This window comes from Pseudopipra pipra, chromosome 1, assembly GCF_036250125.1.
Source record: "Pseudopipra pipra isolate bDixPip1 chromosome 1, bDixPip1.hap1, whole genome shotgun sequence".
NCBI classification, from domain to species: domain Eukaryota; kingdom Metazoa; phylum Chordata; class Aves; order Passeriformes; family Pipridae; genus Pseudopipra; species Pseudopipra pipra.
The window spans coordinates 75994141-76009386 of record NC_087549.1 but is presented as its reverse complement, the minus strand read 5'-3'; the positions used below and the strand labels follow the sequence as shown (position 1 = coordinate 76009386).

Here is a 15246-nt window from a genome sequence, read left to right as displayed (position 1 = left end):
AACAACTGGCTCAGTGAATGAGGGGAGTACAGCAGATGTGGTTTGTCCTGACTTCAGGAAGACTTTCCAACTCGTTTTCCATAGCACCTTCACAGACAAACGGATGAAGCACAGACAAGCTAACCGGACAGTGAAACAAAACTGAAAACTGACTACCTTGCCAGGCAGGAAGATACTTAGAGAGCTAGGACAGTTTACTTTGGAGAAGAGAAGGCTCAGATGGAATCTTTTCAACGTGTATAAATATCAGGAGAGAAGAGAGAGTGGAGTATAGAAGACAAACTCTTCTCGGTGACAGCCAGTGAACAGACAAGAGGGAATAGGTACAAAATTAAATGAGTTTCTATCTAAGCACACTAAAGCATTTTTTTTTCTACTTTTAAAATCTACAGATGACTGAAACAAGCTGCTTAGGGACATTGTAATATCTTCATCTTTGGAGCTGCTAAAAAGTCTGACTGCATAATGTTCTGGGCAACCTGTTCTAATTGGCTTCATTTTGAGCAGTGTGTTGGTTTAGAGATCTCCAGAGGTGTCTCTTCCAACATGTGTATTTCAGGCTCTATAATAGACATTGAGATATGGCTAGGAGTTAATTGGAAGATGTTCTAATGTAATTTTACTGTCTGTACAGATCTCCACTGGCAATCTAGTATTCCAAAAAAAGAAAAATTCCTCAGCAAGAGGCTCTGCAGTAAGAGCACCTATGTTCTCAAACCCTGCTAAAAACAGATAAGGACCTTCAACCTTGTTGCCTACAAAATAGTACAATCATACATGAACTTGAGAAGAAAGGTCAGCTACTAGATCTTCTTCACATAAAGAGCATATTCTTAGCTTTAGCTTAGCATGGATAATTGGAATTGAAATCCTCCTGCTTCAAGGCTTTTTTTTATGCCTCTTCGTATATCCTGAAGTTACAAAAATTCTAAAAGCATAAGTTGTAATAGTATATCAACAATTTTCACCACGTATAAGCAATAGCTTATTGTTTCTATCATCTTAGTGCATGACCACACCTGGAGTACTGCATCCAGCTCTGGAGACCACAGTACAGAAAAGACACAGACCTGTTGGAGCAAGTCCATAGAATAACCACAATAATTATCAGGAGCACGTCTCCTGTGAAGGCACACAGAGAGTTGGGGTTATTCAGCCTGGAGAAGAGTCTGGCAAGGCCTTATTGCAGCCTTTCAATACTTAAAAGGAAGCTTATAAGAGATGGGGACAGATTTTCTAGCAGGGCATGCTACAATAGCACAAGGGGTAATGATTTTAAACTAAAAGATTTAGACTAGATATAAGGGGAAAATTTTTTTACAATGACAATGGTGAAACACTGGAGCAGGTTGCCCAGAGAGGTGGTGGATACCCCATCCCTGGAAACATTAAAGGTCAGATTGGACAGAGTTCTGAGTTCTGACCAACCTGATCTATGAAGATCTGTTCAGTACTTCTCTTAGTGACCAGCTGTTGCTTTTGTCTTGCCCTAGTGGTTAACTAGATCAAGTACTACCCTGATTGCACCAGTGACAAAACAACAACATATTTCATTGTAAGAGCCACAAGCACCGTAAGAAACTCTCAAATACATGCACTTTCTGTTCACGAGTTCCCACAATAGCATTACTATCTCTCAAGGACAGGATTTAAGCAAAATACTCACGCTAAGTAATTATTACACAATTCATTACTATTTTTATTATTATTATACTATTCTATACAATATTCTATCTGTTCTATTCTATTCTGTCACTTACACAGAAAGAGGATTGTGTGCAATCTGGCAACAAAATAATATCAGAGCCTTAAATAGATGGCCTGGTTCTCCACAATGCATATGCAGTCATACAAGCAATAAAAGTCTGGGCTCCCCACAAACTGACAAGATTACACTTATACTGTGACAGCTAGGCTTGATCCAAATTCTCCTTTTACTGTCAAACAAGGCTGTGTGACTCTATGAAAAGAAGTTCCTCCTAGTTAATTATCAATGATACTATGCCAGTGTTTCTGACATCTCTTTTTTCTTTCTTAAAAAAAGTAACTGACACCTGACCTCATAACAGATCCTTTTATAATACCATCTGCAAATTTAATTTGTTTTTCTCTTTTTTTACAGGAACAAAGAAGGAAATTGAAGAAGATAATTTTAAAATAGATTCACTAAAAGAGTATTTAAACACCTTCCTTCAAGTTAGTATGCTGCCTGGGAAGACTTCAGTATAGCATTTCTGCAGCTATTATACCCATTTGTACACAAATCCCTGGGAAAGAAAAGTGTCACATAATTTAAGATGTTGATATGACAAATTTATATGTTGCAGACAGGAATTTCCTGATTCAAAACATGGACATGAAAGAGCTTCCTGTTGCTTGCTTTACTCCAAGAAGGGTAAAAAAGGGTAAAAAAAACCTCCAAGAGGCACAATTTTTCCCCATTTATTTGTTTAAGGCAGAGGTCACAAAAGTATAAGGTGAAGAGATCTACTTTGCCAGGAAAACTACTTTTGCTGAGTTTGGACACTGGCATAGAGCTGGAAACCTTTCCTTAAATACCTGTTCAAACACAGTCAACTGTGATAACAGTTGATAACACCTCCTTTATGCTTCAACTCCTCTAAAGATCTCACATAAAACTATCCTCAATGCAAAGTCTATGCTAGAAGGCACAGAGGTAGACTTGGGACTAAAAGTGAGTGGTATGATCAGATAGAACTACTAGCTTTTCCTGCAAGTTCAGCAACAACACTACTAGTACTCAATCTAAATACTACTTGAGTAACAAAGTCCTACAGCTTGTCTATCCAATCACAAGTTGTACATCTATACATACAGAAAATGTTGCATATTTCTTTTCCTTATCATTAAGTAACAGATTTTACTGGAAGCCCACCACTCATTTTTCAGCTTCTGAAGGTTTGTACTCCTTAATGAAATAGTTGCCCTAATTTAGCAAAGCACATGTCCTGTATTAAAAAATACAGGCATAGCTGACTATAAGACAAAGAGCAGAAATAAACCACTTGTGCATTTCAACCTTCAAATGTCATCCACTGCCTTCTGCCAATCACTTTCCTAAAACAAACAAGACCCACAAAGAAGCAAACCAATTCCTAGTTAGGAATTGTTCACAGAAGTGAGGAATCCAGAAGTGGCCAAAGGACTGAAACTGCCAGGAAACCAAGTTTGCTCAGGAGTTTTTTGGGGTTAGCAGTTTAGACATAAAACCACACATCCAGTTCTGAATATATATTGATTGCCCAGCCCCCAAAGAATGATACAGTATCAACTTCAGATAATCCGAACTTAAATCCAGTTTGGTATAAGGATATCCAAGAAAAAAACCTACTTGTTTCAGCTTAGGAAACCTACTAAAGCCATCTCATGTCCTTCCATGCCTATGGGGAGTGGGTAAAAGAAGGATTAGGATGTGCAAGTCCTAGACTCCTACCGAGATGGGTCTGCTGGAAGCTTTCCCTGTCATGCATCCCCAGTAAAGTTTATTTGGGATTCTGATTGGCACCCAGTTCACGATTTTTTAAAATGTACAGAAGAGTATCCAGTTAATCATGCACCAAGCAAAGCTACCATCCAAGTCAATGAAAACTCCTTAGAGTACAGTTAGTTAGCTTCTATCTATTAACAAAATAGTAAAATAATTAGAGACCCTCCCTTACCCCAGAACTATGTTATGAAAGAATAACACTTTATGAAATAACACGCATGTTAGCCACTAAGTTATTTTCTAAAAAGCTATCAATAACATTAGCAACTTTTTAAAGCTTAAATCCCCCACAAATCTGCAGCTTTGTGTGTGTATAAACACACATACTTGAATACACACACAGGCAGTTCATTTTTTAGAAAAGAAAATTTTGTATTGTGAGCAGCACAGCAGCTCAGTTAAGTGCTGTGTCTGACCCTCCTCCTGCCACTGCCATGCGATCTGGACAACAACATGCAACATAAGCACTGAGCTTAGAGTAAATTTACTTTTTGGAGACAAACTGAATAAACACACAGACACACAATCATTTCACATTGCTCAGCTGACAGTTACACAAAAAAATGAGTATCATAAGCAGTATTTTTGAAGATTACTTTCGGTTAACAGCAGTTGGCCGCTGTCAAAATACAAACTCACTTTAAAAAAAAAAAAACATTGTTTGAAGGATTGACATTTTGAATATTGCCACATTTCCTGTCCCAATCTTGCTGTTAAGAGGCAAGTCTCAATGCTCTGAATGTAGGAGAGTGAAATCCAGCAACAGGTAAAATGCAAAAACCAACCATGGCCAAGCACCAAAAATCAGAACACGATCACATAAGCAAGAGCAACACAAAAAGCACCATTCAGTAGCACCACATTATTTACAGTAGTCCTACAGAGGGTGCTAAGGTTCAACTGCAGCTCTTACACACTGGGGAGGTGTATGAAGGAAGACTAGCCCCACCAGAAAAAAAAAAAAAACATAAAAACCCAAAAAAACCCCACACAACAAAAACAACAACAACTAAAAACAAAACAAAACAAACTTGTGTGAGAGCAGTAAGATACATTATCTCAACCAATCATCTAAGAAAAGATCAGAATAGTAAAGAGAGACAGCAGTAAGTGTTTAACATGTCAAATAGTAATGTGTAAATGCAACCCAGACATCAAAACAAAGTGAGGAAAAATAAGTACAGCCCAAGACCTGTTTAGCACCCAACTTGATGGGACTCTTCACTTGACTTTGGAAAAGTCATGGGGTAGAAAAAAATAAATACTAGAATGAAAAACTGTCCTTGCTGATGAAGATGCAGTACACAGGGAAGATACCTCAGGGGCGTGTCACAATTTTGTAATTAAATAATGCAGTTAATTTACTGCCATTCCCACCCCCTCATTCTCATTAAAATGTCCTGTGAGGCTTCACAGATTCTAACAACCAGTGTAAATAACTGGTAAATGATTATGATTCAAGTCTTTGAACAAATTAGCTTACCTATCGCTAATACTGTTTCTCTAATGCAAGACTAGCATGTTGTACTGTTCTTCACAGCTGACACAAGCACTGCGTGTGAAGCAAATCCAGCAATACTTTGTGGGGAAACAAATCCTAACATATGCAAAAATCTATAGGTCCTGAATGCCAGAACTTTTGGATGTAAAAGATTTCCAGACACAACATCAGATGGGTCAGAACACTTGCCATCACTGGATTAGCAGAGATCTAGTTTGAAATGAAAGGCAGCATTCACAAGGAGTTAGTGTCCAACGGCATCTTCAAGAAAAAGGACACAAGTCTGAAAGCTTAGATCTTAACCATTTTCCCCAGCTGAAGGGAGGGATTTAACAGAGTAACATACTCCAAAACGAACACAGACTGACCTACTTCTCCACAGTGCAATATGCTGGCAATCTCTAGAGAGTTTTAGCTACTGTACACCATGTCACACATCATAATTAAAGCCACCTTTGTGAATCATGTTGCCTGTGCTTTGTAGCAACTATATCCCATGACAGAGGCAGGTTTCCCTACTAGTGCTTACTTCAGCAGGACACTGGGATCTACACAGGAATTTTCTTTCCAAGTGGTTTGCGAACAGAAACCACCACAAATAAAAATCTGGAGAAGGAATATTTTCAAAACAAGAACTGAGTTTCACTTTTTCCTAAAGAGTTTGCTTTAAAATCTTACCAAACTAAATATTCAGATTCAAAAAGAAAAAATAAAAAACAGTTGGTCAGCAAGGCTTATGATACAGAAAGGATGTTGATTTCCTTGTCTAAGCTGCCATTTCATCTATTTCTCCCTGTTCTCCACAGCACCAGGCTCCTGTGTTATATCAAGCCTTTCATGACACATTTCAGATCAACTGGAGCTGCTGCACTGTCACCAATCCTCTCTACACCAGGTTCTGGAAGAAGTAAGTGCAGGAGATATCCAAAGAAATTTTCATCCATAACTGCAGGATTCTGGACAACTAACTTATTTAAAAAAGATATCCCTTCATAAGATCTGAACATTGGTTTTGTCAAAATTTTGTACTATTATTTAGCTCCTCTCAAATTTGACTGGTTCTCCAGTCTCAATTTAATGAAGAAGTCACTTGGGAAGAAGACAAGTATTGAAAAGTTATGGCTATTTTGCAAAGCAGCAATTGCACCTCAATACCACAGATTCTCTTCATACATAAGAACACAGGTTGTTCCTCCAACCCACATCACAAAGCCAATTTCCTTATAATACAGAAGCCTGCAGTTTTAAAGTCCTCCCCTTGTGGATGAGAAACTGCCTCAGGTGGTAGGAGGGACAGCGTCCAATTACCTTTTCACAGAATCACAGAATATGTTGAGTTGCAAGGGACCCACAAGGATCATCAAATCCAACTCCTGGCCCTCCATAGGATGATGATCCACAAGAGTCACGCCATGTGCCTGAGAGTATCATCTAAATGCTTCTTAAACTCTATCAGGCTTGATGCCGTGACCGCTTCCCTGGACAGCCTGTTCCAGTGCCCAACCGCCCTTTGAGTGAAGAACCCTTTCCTCATGTCAAATCTAAACCTCCCCTGACACAACTTCAGGCCATTCCCTCAGGTCCTGTCACTGGTCATCAGAGAGAAGAGATCAGGGCCTGCCCCTCCTCTTCCTCTCATGAGGAAGTTGCAGACTGCAATGAGGTCTCCCCTGAGCCTCCTCTTCTCCAGGCTGAACAGACAACGTGACCTCAGCTGCTCCTCATACAGCTTCCCCTCAAGGCCCTTCACCATCCTTTTGCCCTCCTTTGGACACTCTCCAATAGCTTTATATCTTTCTTATATTGTGGTGCCCAAAACTGCACACAATATTCAAGGTGAGGCTGCCCCAGTGCAGAGCAGAGCAGGACAATCCCCCCCCTCGATCAGCTGGCAATGCTTTGCCTGATGCCCCCCAGGACACAGTTGGCCCTCCTGGCTGCCAGGGCACTGCTGACTCATATTCAACTAGCTGTTGATCAGGACCCCCAGGTCCCTTTCCATGGCACCGCTTTCCAGCATCTCTCATTCCCCAGTCTGTACAAACATCCAGGATTGCCCCATCCCAGGTGCAGAATCCAGTACTTTCCCAAATAAAGTGGGCAGATGTCAGTTGGTCCCCATCCCACCAGCTAGCACTACAGTCAGCGCCCACCCAGCCTTGTGCCCAGGTAATAACAAGGTTATTCTGGGCAGAAGCCTTACAGAAACAGTGCCCAGCAAAGTACAAACAGCAACTGCCAAGACGATCAGACGATCAACTCGGCAGTAGTTAAAGGGCAACATACTTCAACTCAGTCTCCTTACCTGTGATGACGAATAGTGTCTTATTTGGTCAGCTGCAAGAGCATTGCATTTTAAGAGAGGTCCTTAAACAAACACCTGACTTTTGATAAGTTCTACAACAAAAAGCTGCTCCTTCCACTATCAGACACAAAGCCTCTCCTTATTTAAAAACAAGCAAAGAACTAAAGCAGTGACAGAAAGGTGAATGATTTATGCCCATGTCACGAAAGGAAAGGACAGCAATAAGCACTCTTTCTAAAGGTAACTGACGATACATCTCTAGTGCTTTACAAATACTGTTCCATAATAAAACGGATTTCTTGGTCCAGCGATCTCTTAGCATTGGTATAACTGCTGAAACACATTCAAAAGACTAATTTCAAGCTTTAACACTTCAGTCTGAACCTACTGCATACTACAACAAGTCTGAAATCTCAAGCTCCATATATTTTTTAGGTAAAAAAGCTTCCAGAAAAAAATCTGCCTTAGAAAAATTATTTTAAAAGTCCAATGAAAACTAGGAAAGTAAACTTGTATTTAGTATTTTACTTTTAAAAAGAGGTAAACTCTTTTTTTTTTTAAAATGAGCGTTTTGTTCATATCTCATCTGCATGACATGACTTTTCAGATAAGCAATTTATTCACATTTAAGCTTCATTCAGAGCAAGTTTTAGCCTGTGTCAGAAAATTAAATTAATGGAAAACAAATACATTCAAAGGTGCTGGAAATGATTCATCAGACTCTGTAAACAAACTAATTTTGAACTCCTCAAACATCAACTCTCCTGTCCATCTTAACATGACAATTGTAGTTTCCAATAAAATTCTATTCAATAAAGCCTTGGACAAGCAAATAAATAAACTACACTGTAGTGCCTTTATGTGATAAGTCCCACTTAGCTGTCTGAGATTACTACCTATGTCAATTTCAAAAAATAAGTTTAGTACTCATCAGTGTAACAATGCAGCAATCCACATAACACCCAATTTCCGAGTAATAAAGGTTATTTCCTGATTTAAAAGTTTTATCTTGAGCAGGAGTTATCCTCGCCGTAATGTATCTATCTCTTCAGCTTTGAGATGAGAAGCAATTTGGGCAAATTCCTGAAGTTCTGCAGTTCCACAGTGGATGGAAAGGCTGTGTGAAAAACAGCAGCCATTTTCAAAACCATTTGCAGTTGTCTTCCTGAAATCTCACTTAAGGTATCAGCAAGTAGCAAAAGAGAAAACAGCTTTCAAGAAGTTCAGCTAACAAAGGTACTTTTCTCCAGCCCTAAAATGGCACAGCATAGTACAACATCAGCCTTCAATGCCCACTATGCTGCAAACTATGTGCCACAGCCCCAACCACAGACGCCACTCCATGAACTTCCACACGGATATTCAGGTTGCTTTTAAAGCACACAGCAACTGGGTGATTCCTCAGAGTGCTACTGATACCCCTCCTCCTGTGATCATAATCACCTCCTATTAAAGAGCAAAGTGTTACAGCCCTTAAGCAGTTCAATTGTCAAAGGTACCAAAAGCTCTAGGTGAAAAAAGGCCTCCCTTTATCAGTTTTAGATTTGTACTCCTTTGCATCGCCCAGAAAGAAAGTAGCAAACAAGAGCTTCTCAATTTTTCCTCAGTGATTGATGATGCACTGGAGTTGCCAAGAAACACAGATCTATAAGCACATTAATGATGCCTTGGACAAGTTACCTAAACTGGAATATCAAAGTTTTGGCCATGCAGTTTGAGATTTTTTTTAATTTATTTTATTTTAAAACCACTCTTCTACCTACTTTTCAACACAGGTAATGGTGTGAACTAAGATTAATATCCCCCCTGTTGTCTGTATTCCCAGGATCCAATCTCCACCCTGAATGGAGGAGAGAGGTGAATTAAGAACACCCTAGTTGCACAAATCCTCCTTTTCCTCACAGTCCCTATCAGGTAGTTGGGGAACAGTAAAGCTCTTCTTCCCTTCACCAAGGGCTGCAACAGACTCAGTGTCAGTCATATTCCTTCCCAAAAGTTGTACATTTATTGAAGTGAGCAGTCCTCTGAATTCACAAGAAAGATCAGGGATGCATCCATGCTTTCCTATCATTGAGGTAAACGCCCCTCAGCAACACAATTTTTTTTGCAAGCGACCAGAACAACACTGATCCTTTCAACTCTGGTGAAAAAGTAAGCTTTCCCTTTTCAGAAGGTATCCAAAGAGGCCCTGATTGCAACTTCTAGGTTCACCCCATATATGCAGAAGTTATTGTAGTGATAGTATCAAGTGAATGAAACCCCACACCAGAAAGAATATCTTTAGCTTAAAGCTTCTAACTTCTTCAACCTCTCAGAAAGCAGAGCTCATTTGGCAACAAATGAAAAGAACTATGGCATCTGCTCTAAAAGTGGTGTTTTTCTCCCTTCCTTTTCACAATCTTCATGCATATTTTGGATGCTAGAGGTATATTCTTTGGCAACTGCCGTCTGAACTCCCAAACAATGGAGCAGACCTGAGGACCATCTCCCTCGCTCCACCTACAAACCCTCAACAACAAAAAAAATAAAGGGAGGAGGTAGCGGTAGTGATCCTATATGATTGCCCAATATTTCGAGGGGAAGTCATATATCCTATAAAGTTGCCTAAATACTTGCAGGGCAACCTATATACAAGACAGCTAGAAGTTAAAGAAAGCTTAAAACTGGCTGGCAGGAAAGACAAACTTTCTGTAGTTGCCATTGGTTTGCCTGACACCAGCTGACTGTTCCAGTAGTCCTTCACATCAGCAGCAAAGCAGCTGAAATTCATCCCTGATGCAACTCCAGCGAGACTAATAGGTTTCCACAAGAACGAATCAGGCCCTGTATATCTAAAACCAAACCCACTAAAGTTTCACTGAAGCGAAATTGCAGGAGTACAATGTATGGATAACAGCTGGAGAACATTAACTCTCTCCCCAACCCTTGCTGGGGTTAACTTTTTTCTTTCTGTTCAGACAGGAAGCAGTCATATACCATACTGCATAATATAAGGATCCTGGGATATAAAGACGAGTAGAATAGGATTACAAAGAGCGCTCTACAAGTTTTTAGCGAAGTTAACGCTGCCATAACCCCTGAGCTGCCTTCGCATCGCAAGCCGCACAGCTGCCTCAACAGCATGAACTGAGACAGCACTTAAGTCTATCTAGGAAAAAAAAAAATAAAAATTAAGGCTGTTTTTGAGGGTCGTAGCGCAGCGGGAGCCCGAGGACTGTGTCGTGGATCGTCCCGACGGGAGAGGGGAGTGACTCCCCGCCCGGTCACCCCCATTCCCGGCCGGGACGACTGCCGCTGCTACTCCAGCACCCCTCTTCCCGCCCCCCCCCGACTCACCCTCGCTGCCGTACTGCTTGCCATTGTTCGCGCCCATCCTGCTGGCTTCATGCTCGTCGCCGCTTTCCCACGGCGCCGCTCAGCATTTCTGCCCCGGGGCGCCGAGCGACGGCGGGCGATGGAGTGGAGCCCTGGGGCAGCGCTGGGGAAAGAGCTCCCAAGAGTTTTCACGGCGACATGTTCCAAACAGCCTTGTAACTTCCTCCGTTTCTTCTCGGGTGGCCGACACCCTCCCTTGCCCCCTCCAAAACGATAACATAAAAATTAAAAAAAAAGGGGCGGGAGGGAAGGGAAAGAATCAAAAATACGATGTTTCGGGGCGCCCTCCCCGCCCCGGTTTCCAGCCGGGGTGTCAGGGCAAGGGAGGCGGCTCCAGTTATAATCCACAAGCAGGGCGGGCGGGACGACCTCCGGGCGCTGCTTCTACCGCCCCGCGGCCGGCGCTGGGGCTCCTCCGATGCTTCAGCGCCGCTCCGCCTTCCTCCTCCTGCTCCTCCTCGCAGTGCTGCCGCTGTTGTCGCCTCCGCCGGGAGGCCGCCGCCAGCCACTTGTTGCCCGTGGAGGGAGAAAGGGGAGAGCCTCCGCCGCAGACTTTTGTTAGCGGCAGGCGCCTCCTCCCGGCGCCCTGCGCCGCCGGGCCAGGGGGAGGGAGGGGATGGAGAATGGAGGGAGGGAGAGGGGATGGAGCCCAGAGCGGCCCCTGCCCTTAAAGACACAGCGCCCGGCACGGGGGCTCCCCCGGCCACTCTCCCCCGCCTTCCCCGGTGTGTCTCAGCGGGGCGCCCCAGGGGCCGCCCCCTGGCTCGCCCCCCCTGCACTTCTCCGTGCAGCCCCAGCCCCGCTGACCTCCGGCCCTGCTCGGCTCTCCCCGGCCGTGCCCCGAGGCGGGGGTCTGCGGCCCCTCCCCGGACTGCCCGGTGCGGGACGGGGGCAGGGGCGGCTCGCAGAAACCCGCCCGGGGCGGCACTGCCCCGGTGTCCTTCTGAGGGACGGGTCAGGGCTGGGCACTTCTGCGGCACCCCCCAGCCCTGTGCACTTACGGGAGTTCTCAGAAAGTGACCATGTGTAGAAGGAAGCCTCGCTCGCGGGCCGTTTACTTTTCGTTCTCTCCGGCTGCTCCAGAGGTCGAGTCGTTTTCGCCTTGCAAATAGTATTTCCACAGACACTCAACTCCAGTGAATCATTCCCTGTCTTTGCGCGCCATATCGAAGGAAAAATAACCAACCGTTTAACAGCCCCAAAATTAATTCTCAAGGTATGCTATAGGGCTGGCACTTTGGGAAGAGATGTTTCTATTTATTTCAGCTTTCTTAAAAACCAGATTCTTCTTTCACCCCAAAAGACAGACTCCTAAACTCCCAAGGCCACTGAGATTGTCAGGAAATCAGAAGCAATATATGCCCATTCAGCTCAAATGTTAGGGCTGTTATTACAAACTCTGACAGGGACTCACCTGCCATTACCAAGGTCATCTAATAAGACTTCACGTATCTGAAATGGTGGAGTGTGTTCAGTAGACATCATTTATGGGATAAGTGCCTTTCCGGAGAGCAGCCCACCCAAACAACAGAATTGGAAGCAAGGTTTTCACTACTGCACAGGAGTCCACACCACCTCTGCCTGGCAAAAGGGGCTGGATATCAAGAGAGGCTGCCAATTGGGAGTGAGGGTAAACTGCATGTGTGGGCAGGTTAATACTGAAACTGCCAGTCCTAAGAGGATGCTTGCCTCCAACAGGCTACCAAAAAATAGCAATGATGTTTTCTGCAGACAACGGTTACCCATCATCAGCGGTTACCAAAGGCTTTTTAGAAAAAGAGTCTGATTGGAAAAAAGTGAAAAAGAAAGATGAAAGTTTGAAATAAGTGGAGAAAGACCCTGGAGCAGGCACAGAGCAGCAGTCCAGCCTGGTTTGACACTGGTATCTCACCTCTTTCTTGGCCAGATGGTGCTGCCTCCCTGTCTTGTGGGAGGTCAGAGTGCAACAAGCAGGGATCCACACTCCAGGTGTGCAGGGGATGTTGTGGCAAGTACATTAGCATAGGGAGCAGCACAGGTACATGTAACTATACCTGAAATGTGAGTTACACAGGTAAAATGCAGAAGGTGTGTGGAAGGGATAGACACTTCCAGAAGAGGGATGTGTACTTGTAGCCCACACAGCTTGGGAAGTGGTATGCCCACAGCCATGCACATGTTAGACTAAGACTCTTCAGGATTAGTCATAAATGGATCTTTAGCAGTTTATAGCTCTCTATTGACATTTTGTAAGTATCTATTATTGTGTTTTATGTGCTGTATTGCTGATACTGGTCCTCGGCATACAGCTTATTGATTGCCAGGTCATTACGTATCCTTGTTAAAAAGACAAAACTGCTTTAATCCTGATTTGATTTAAACCATGAGTTGAGCAGTTTTCCCTGCACTGCCCTATGATCTTATCTATGAAAAAGCATCTCTTTCTAAACATATCACAACACACATAAGATAATTACAGATTCACAGAATCACAGAGTATGCCAGGTTGGAAGGGACCCACAAGGATCATTGAGTCCAGCTTCTGGCCCTCCACAGGACGATCCACAAGAGTCACACCATGTGCCTGAGAGTATCATCTAAACACTTCTTGAACTCTGTCAGGCTTGGAGAGCCTGTTCCAGTGCCCAACCACTCTCTGGGTGAAGAATCCTTTCCTTATGTCAAACCTAAACCTCCCCTGACACAACTTCAGGCCATTCCCTCGGGTCCTGCCACCAGTCACCACAGAGAAGAGAACAGTGCCTGCCTCTCCTCTTTCCCTCATGAGGAAGTTGCAGACTGCAATGAGGTCTCCCCTCAGTCTCCTCTTCTCCAGGCTGAACAGATGAAGTGACCTCAGCCACTCCTCATACAGCTTACTGCATGAACAGATATTTCTGAGCAAATTACATCTTTGTCAACACACACAAATGGCGTGTAGAACTGCAGAGACAAAAGTATCAACACTGAGAGCACTACAGAGAAGGTGTCTAAAAGCTGAAGTTTTGGGGATGGCACGTTAATTTTTTTTTAAAAAGTGCGTTTTCAGTAAGAGGTGGGCTAATTACCTGAGGCTGAAATGGGTACCAACTCAGCAATGGGCAGCTGTGGCTGGCATGCCCAAGCATCTTCCCCCTGGCCAATACTGTGGGGCAATGCTGCTCCCCAGCTGTGGGAGAGCACATGCAGACTGAAAACAACATGTGTCCCTGCTCCGTGTGCAGTCCAGCTGTGCTTAATTTTAGCCTGAAATACAGTGATGGGAGTATGCACTGAGGCAACCTCTCAGCTCCTCGTGTCACATTATGTGCTCTGTATCCCGTGGTAGTCAACCGCCTTAAAGTTTTCCTGTGTGGGTCATAGGACCAGGAAGGCCAATGATCCCACTTCTAACTCCTAGAAAGCTGTGCATTTCTTGCAGCAACCTTTATTGCATAAAAGAGAGAAATTTCTCGGGCCAATTGGGAACATCACCTCACACAGACCAAATGCATACCTGTACATAAATAATTTTACATAATTCAGGAAAAAAAGCCTCCCTGAGAGGGAATATAGCAGTTTCCATCCAAATTCACATTTGATGCACCACAACTAAATTACTCCTTTTGCCACATAGTAATTTTGCTTATCAGAAATGGACTGGTGCTTTGTGAGACAGGAAGTTCAGGTGTCAAGGGAGCCCTGTAAAGAATAAATAGATTAGACAAACAAGTTACCACTCCATCAAGTTTATGACAAATCCTAGGAATATTCCACTATGACCAGAACCAAAATGAAAGGGGAAAAAAACCCACAAAAAAAAAGCAGAAACAACCAACCAAACAATCTCAGCAAACAAAACAATAAAACCAAAAAAGACAAACAAACAAAAAACATCCAGAAGAAAAGCCTAGAGGGGAAAGAAGGTCTTGATTTAGGAAATTTGAACACGGCTTTCTGATGAAGGACTAAAAATTGCTGCTGCACATCTTGTTAGACTCTTTTTATAGGACAATGAGATGGGGCACACAGGGACAAATAGTAAAGTACCAAATTCATTTTGGTACAAAGACATAAACATCTCAGCAGAAATGTATTCGTCACAGATGATACTGCTGACAGTGGGTAACTGACTGACAGTCAGTCTTGGAGCCTCATAAGCCTCAAAGCATCAACATGAGCAAAGAAGCTGGGAAATGCTAGTTCAAAGAGGGCCTACAATTTCCAACTAGGACCAAGTCATCTTATAGCCCTTCAGTATTTATCAAACACTTGGTTCATTGTGAGATTCACTGTGGGAGCCTGGGAGACCAATTATGCCCAGCCATATGGTTTGGGACTTAGTACCATTATGGTGACTGCAGATGAGACTTAAGAAGATATTTTCTTTTAACAATTTAAGAGGTGTTTCACTCATTCTTGGCAAAGTTACATAGTAGTCTTTTTCTTTTTTTCTGTTTGTCTTCCATTTCATTCATATCTTATACACTGAGTCTATTCAGCTTGAACTACATAGTATCCTTATATATAAATACAAAGGATATGGTAGGAGTCTCTTGGCCGTGACTGAGTTAAGCTGCCTGAACCACATCATGTAAT

The 15246-nt window shown here is 43.0% G+C and overlaps 1 protein-coding gene across 1 annotated transcript in view; it reads right to left on the bottom strand.

Annotated features, from left to right (window-relative positions):
- FBXL7 (F-box and leucine rich repeat protein 7) overlaps positions 1-11267 on the bottom strand; it is a 181673-nt gene extending 170406 nt beyond the window's left edge. Inside the window, exon 1 of the mRNA XM_064661763.1 lies at positions 10651-11267. Coding sequence (XP_064517833.1) covers positions 10651-10687 — 37 coding nt within the window. The 5' untranslated portion in view covers positions 10688-11267. The remainder of the gene's footprint in view (positions 1-10650) is intronic.
- Positions 11268-15246: the final 3979 nt, after the last annotated feature.